Source organism: Coffea arabica, chromosome 11c, assembly GCF_036785885.1.
Source record: "Coffea arabica cultivar ET-39 chromosome 11c, Coffea Arabica ET-39 HiFi, whole genome shotgun sequence".
Classification (NCBI taxonomy): Eukaryota; Viridiplantae; Streptophyta; class Magnoliopsida; order Gentianales; family Rubiaceae; genus Coffea; species Coffea arabica.
In genome coordinates this window covers 32,954,923-32,961,376 of record NC_092330.1, presented here as the reverse complement: position 1 = coordinate 32,961,376, position 6,454 = coordinate 32,954,923, and the positions used below count along the sequence as shown (strand labels likewise).

The 6,454-nt window shown below is 33.3% G+C and overlaps 1 protein-coding gene across 6 annotated transcripts in view; it reads left to right on the top strand.

The window, feature by feature from the left end:
* Nucleotides 1-2,498: 2,498 nt before the first annotated feature.
* Nucleotides 2,499-6,454, top strand: part of LOC113717019 (sodium/hydrogen exchanger 8-like) — a 43,847-nt gene continuing 39,891 nt past the window's right edge. For 5 of the 6 annotated variants that reach the window (XM_027241650.2, XM_072070476.1, XM_072070478.1 and 2 more), the window contains exons 1-2: nt 2,499-2,653; nt 2,756-2,968. In XM_027241650.2, the coding sequence (XP_027097451.1) occupies nt 2,761-2,968 (208 nt within the window). In that variant the 5' untranslated portion in view covers nt 2,499-2,653; nt 2,756-2,760. Of the gene's footprint in view, nt 2,654-2,755; nt 2,969-6,454 lie in introns of those variants that run through there. The other variant, XM_027241651.2, reaches the window with a different exon arrangement.

The window sequence follows — 6,454 nt, the reverse complement described above, 5'->3', positions numbered from 1 at the left end:
TCCATGCAGATAGATCTGCTTCCTATCTATAGTTGCACGGTCTTAAGCGCCCTTCTTTGACCACGGGGTTAATACCAATTATGTCCAGTGATAAAACTCTTAAGCGCCCTCCTTTGGTCATTGGGCCGATTCCAATCATGTCCAGTGGTTAGACAACACATATCTTACATTGCTTAATAACGAATAGGAAAAATCGTTCAAAACGTCTCTCACATTTTGTAAAATGATTTTTTTCATTCTTTACTTTTAAAAGTATACTTTTACATCCCTTACAAATTCACATTGATTAAATTTGGTTCCTATCTAAGTTTCCTACTAGTTTTTTGTCGAAATCCACCACGTGCCTTGCACGTAATCATTTTTGAAGGGTAAAATTATTAAATCAAAATTTACATAATCCGATTCATAGTCCCTTATATTCGCAAAATGAATTTTTTCGTCCCTTATATTTTACAAAATAAAATTTTTCATTTCTCATTGATCACGTGTATGAATAACTTTTTTTTAAACTCATGTATATATCTATTTAATTTCACCTGAACAATACGAATAGCATGTAACACATTTCTATTTGATTTCACCAAGGCAGACTAATTTTAGTTGTCAAAACCATTCGTACACATGGTTAATGAGGGATGAAAAAATTTATTTTGTGAAATGTAAGAGATGAAATAATGTATTTTGTGAAATGTAAAGGACCACAGATGGATTATATAAATTTTGATTTGATAATTTTACCTCTAAAAAATGACTACATGCAAGGCACGTGATAAATTCCGTCCAAAAACTAGTTAGAAACCTAGGTTGGGACCAAATTTTATTAATGTGAATTTGTAAGGGACGTAAAATTATATTTTTAAAAGGGAAAATCATTCAAAAAGTCCCTCACATTTTACAAAATAATTTTTTTCGTCCCTTACTTTTAAAAGTATACTTTTACGTCCCTTACAAATTCGTATTGATTAAATTTGGTCCCTATCTAGGTTTCCGACTAGTTTTTTGTCGAAATCCACCATGTGCCTTGCACGTGATCATTTTTTAAAGGCAAAATTGTTAAATCAAAATTTACATAATTCAATCCATAGTCCTTTACATTTCACAAAATGAATTATTTTGTCCCTCACATTTCACAAAATGAATTGTTTCGTCCCTCACATTTCACAAAAATGAATTTTTTCATCCCTCATATTTTACAAAATAAATTTTTTCATTTCTCATTGTTCATGTGTATGAATAACTTTTTTTTAAACTAATTTATATATCTATTTGATCTCACATGGACAATACAAATAGCATGTAATATATCTCTATTTAATTTTCGCTTAAACATACTGTTTATGTGAAATTAAAATAGATATATATATATAGGGGTTTAAAAAAATTGTTAGTTTTTCACTAATGTTCATTTCTTTTACTCGAAAATTGAAAACAAAGAAGACATTTAATTCTAAACATTATCAAGTATTTATATCGAATTAAATTTAGTCAGAAAAAATAAACAAAAGAAAAGTATCACAAAAAGAAGTAAGTAATTGACACTTTCAAATTTTAAAATAATCATAAGGTAAGAAATTCAATTGTTGGACTTAAAAGTAGCGAGTAAAAATTTCAGATTTAAATTGTAATTTGTTACCATGACTATAGAATTCGAATTAACACTGATTAATTAGATACTCTTATTAAACAACTCAATAAATGAATTATTACTAAAATAGAAAAGATTACAAATATTGAATAGATTCACATAGTGAAATCACACGCGCGCGCACACACACACACACACACACATATATATATAGGTTTAAAACAAAATTATTAGATTTAAACCCATGTACATATTGATCTGTTTAGGTGAAATCAAATAGATATATATTATATATTATTTGTACTGTTTAGATAAAATCAAATAGATATATTCATGAATTTAAAAAAATAAAAACTATTCGTACATGTGGTCAATGAGAGATAAAAAAATTCATTTTGAGAAATCTGAGCAATGAAAAATTTTATTTTGTGAAATGTAAGGGACGAAACGATTCATTTGTGAAATGTAAGGGACTATAGATGGATTATGTAAATTTTGATTTGATAATTTTGCCCCTAAAAAATAATCACATGCAAGTCATGTGATGAATGCTGGCCAAAAACTAGTCGGAAACCTAGATAGAAACCAAATTTGACCAACGTGAATTTGTAAGGGACGTAAAAGTACACTTTTAAAAGTAAGGGACGAAAAAAGTTATTTTACAAAATGTAAGGGACATTTTGAACGATTTTTCTTTTTTAAAATTAAAGAATAAAAAAATTATTTTATAAAATATGATGGATTTTTTGAACGACGTTCCATATCCAATAATAAAAAAAGTAACAAAGCAGTAAAAAGTAGTAAAACACTTTTCTGAATCAGAATTTACCGGCCCGCCACATTATGCTGCGAACAAACCGAAAGTTGGTTCGCGCCTGTTCCTCTGACAATCTCGTTACGTATGTGTGTATCTATATAATGCACCATAGGAAAAATGTGATGCTGATAGCGATAGCTGAGAAGCTGAGGCCAAAGCGCCACCTGTTCCTGTGGCAAAAACCAGTTACAAATCTCCTCTCTTACACGCACAACACACACTAGGAATCCAATCGGAGCAGAGCCAAAAAGGTGAGCTCTCCTACCAGAGACGTTTTCGCCAACAGATTTAATATAGTTTATGAATCATTCATGCATCTGATTTGTGTTGAATTTAACGGACGGAACTTTTAGGAGAAATGGCGTCGATTCTATCGGCGGAAGAGATTCTGCCGTTTAGAATATTGGAAGAGAATTCTTCGGCGGAGTCTTCGAATCCGACGGACGCGGTCATCTTCGTCGGAATCAGCTTGGTTTTAGGCATTGCCTGCCGGCACGTGCTCAGAGGCACCAGAGTCCCGTATACCGTTGCTTTGCTTGTTCTGGGAGTCGGCATCGGATCCTTAGGTTCTCCGAGATTTTCTGTTACTAGCTTTTATGCCGATAAAATTTGTTCCACTGTGTGTTTGTGTGTGTGTGTAAAAAATAAAAATAAAATGTTGTGCTCAATTGCTTTAATTGTCACTGGGGATTCTGCTGTGTCTACGTCTTTGTTTTTGGAAAAATCAGTGAAAATCAACATGCTTGGAGCACTAATCAATAAAAGTTTTTTGTTCTATATCATCTATGTGATGTGCCGTTCGAGCACAGGATAAACATACAAAAAAGGGTAAGCCACGGTAAAATTATAGTGTAAACTATCTTAGAATATTCAAATTGTGTAAACAATAGATACGGGTCCACTTCTTATTGTGTACCCCAAAACCTTTGATAAAAGGGAACAATATTTATTATTATTATAGTCCTTCTACTCTTTGCTCGGTGTCACTTCTTCTGCAAAATTGTAAATCTTTAGCAGGGAAGCATTGGAATTCAGAGGGTGGTACTATTTGGGTTTTACCCGTGTTTCACTTACTGGAAAACCTTTCTTACAATGATTAAGAACAATTGTGTTGACTTTTGTGCGAAAAAGTACTGCTTAGTATAAACAGTGTATTCATTTTGTACAGAAGTTAATACAAATGCAACCATTAGCCTTAGGCTGATGGCCACCACCAAGCCTTTAAGGCTTTGGTGGGGTGGGAGGCAAGGTTCGAACCCTTGCCTCCCACGAAACTTGCCTCCCACCAATTTGCCACAATTGTGACTCTTCATCAAAAAATTCAGACGGGTGCGTGGTGTACTGGTCTGATCCGGTGGTGGTTCTGTCCCCATTGGTCCAGTTGGGTCTCCCCCCTAGTTAGGTTAGAATAGAGTAGGAGTAGAAGTAGAGTTGACGATTGACAAAAAAAAAATAAAAATACAAATGCCCTTTGTAATAATAGTTTGTCCAAAATTATGCCCAGTTTTAACTCTTTTAGTCATCTTTTACTTTGGTTTTGGTTGAACCATTAAACTCAGATTGGATTGACACGGAAGTTTAGATTACAGAGTTATTTTTTGACTGTTGTCTGTCCTAATAACAGTGTGTAATTTCGGCTACAAATCTATATTTTACCTTAAAAAAAATTTGTGCAAGATTAAAATAAATATTCTTAATTAGAAAGAATATATACTGGTTTTATTGGCATATATCTTTTTATCTGGGTTTAGGGAACTTGAAAGTGTTCATATGCATGAGGAGATCTAAGAATAACTTCAAGAATGAGAGTTTTTCATTGAATAAAAATATGCAGCTTGATTAAAGATCTGATGATGGCAAAATAGGCAAAATTTGGTTCCATTATAACTGCTAGCTATGAATAATGCTTGGCGATTTAACAAAATTCTGGCTTGTATGTGGTTGGGCAAAATGTTTTGACAGAACAGTACCTCTTATCCAATAGGTTAAACTTTTATCCTACTTAGAGAAAAGGGTCTAAAAGGTGATAAATGGTTGATCCCTTTTGTCTAACAGGTTAAGCTTTTCAATTAGTGGATCATTGGTGTATTTGAGGAATCTACATTCTACATTGGTTTGTGGTTAACTTTTATCTTTTCCTATATAATAAGGGAAATAAATAAGTCGGTTGAGGCCCGAGGTACTTGGTTCTAATCCCCTTACCTCCTTCCCATTTCTTAAATCCCATCATGTTAGGAAAAAAATTAAAAAATGGAAAATAAATAAGTCAGTTTATTAAGAGAAAAGAAAAAGTGCTTTAGTGATGGATGGACAATTGTCCTGAAGATGGAGAAGATCACTCAAAGGCTATCTTGCAGTCCTCCTTTTCCTATTGCCTCTTTTTTCCTTGCCTGGTCAGAATTCTATGGACCTCAAGAGCCTCTTTTGCCATTTGATTTTCAGAATACTTTGTGTTACTCCATCATTCAATAGATTCAATACCTAGATTCCAAGCAGCTTTTCTTTCATTTTTTTTTAAATTTTTTGTTTTTCTCAGCCTTTTACCTTGCTGATCTAGGTCTTTAAGGGAGTCTATTATGATTCTCGGATTTTTGTTTCTTCACTTTGCTTCAGTTGTTTTCAATACCATTTTTCTGTGTTCTGAACTTCAGGGTTTTCTCCTTCGTCCTATTATGCTTACAACATTTCATCTATATCTTCTCTTACAACTCGTTTGGAAGAGCAGATTTGGTGAGAAAGGAAAATATTACTAAGGAAAGTTGAATCTTTCTCACATTTGGGACTTTGGACAGGAAAGAATTGAAAATTAAAGGAAGGATATCAGTTCCCTTCCAAGCCAGAAAAGCTATCTGCCCAAGACTGGGCGGAAAACGTGAGAAAATGGAGTGAGTTAAGTGAATTATCATATACCACTTTTACCCTCAAAAAGGTTACAATACGACTATAACAGTATAACCTAATAGAATACTCATGTAAATTTAAGATTTAAGGGCTTTTATGTAAAACACAATCTTTTCTTTTCACTTTTCTCCTCTTCCAAACAAAGGAAAATTACTTCATTCCCTTCCTCCTCCAAAACTCCCAAATAACATGGAAAGATACTACAATCTTTTCTAACTTAAGGTTTCTGTTCTTTTCTTTTCTTTCCTAAACTCCCGAACTAGCCATTAGTCAAGTGAGGAAAGTGAATTATTACTCTAGTCTGTTGAGTTTTACAAGACCATAGTGCGAGAAAATCCTAGGCAGCACGAATATGCCTTGTATAATGATCTTCACAATCTTTCCCTAAATTTCTTTGTATTAAATTGCACATTTTGGCTGCTCTAAAACTTTGATTGCAGTTCCTTCTTTTGCTTGGTCTCTTTGTTTGGAAAAAAAATACAAAGTAAGATGATTTTAATAGAGAACTGAAAGGTGTATATTTCCATTGATTTGAGCTAGGGCCTTTGGTCAGTTCATCAATATTATTTGCCTTGAATTTATAATAATTATATGTGTACATATAGACAAAGGAAACAACGAAAAAAAAGAACAGAAGATTTTTCTCAACTAAAGGTTACAACCCAAGTGTTGCAAATACACGGTTGTCTTATGTCCTTAATTCAAAGTCTTTGACTTGTCAATTTTTCTCTTCATTTTGTATACTTGTTTTAGTTGTAAATGTGCCCAACCTTAGCTGTAGGGAATATATGTTTAAAAGTTTTCGCTTTTTGGGGGAATTGGGGTGAGGGAATATATAAAATATCTTTCATGGAGTTATTCTACAGCTCATTGCTCCTACACATATTTGCTATGTACTTTGGCAGCTCAGATTAGTTGCCATATCGCAATAGAAGGTGTCTATTACGTTGTCAGTGAATTTCCAGATTCTTTTTTAAAGATATTTTGGATAGTATGACGGTTTTGGAGGAGATTGTGATGGTTAGTGTTGCAAGTAACAGCTAGGCTGGTGCTGTTTTTGGCTGGTGAACACTGACTTATGGGGTTCTGGGACGCTTGAAATGTTTTAGGTGAAAAGCTCTATGAGACACTGCCTTTGGTATTATTGGTCT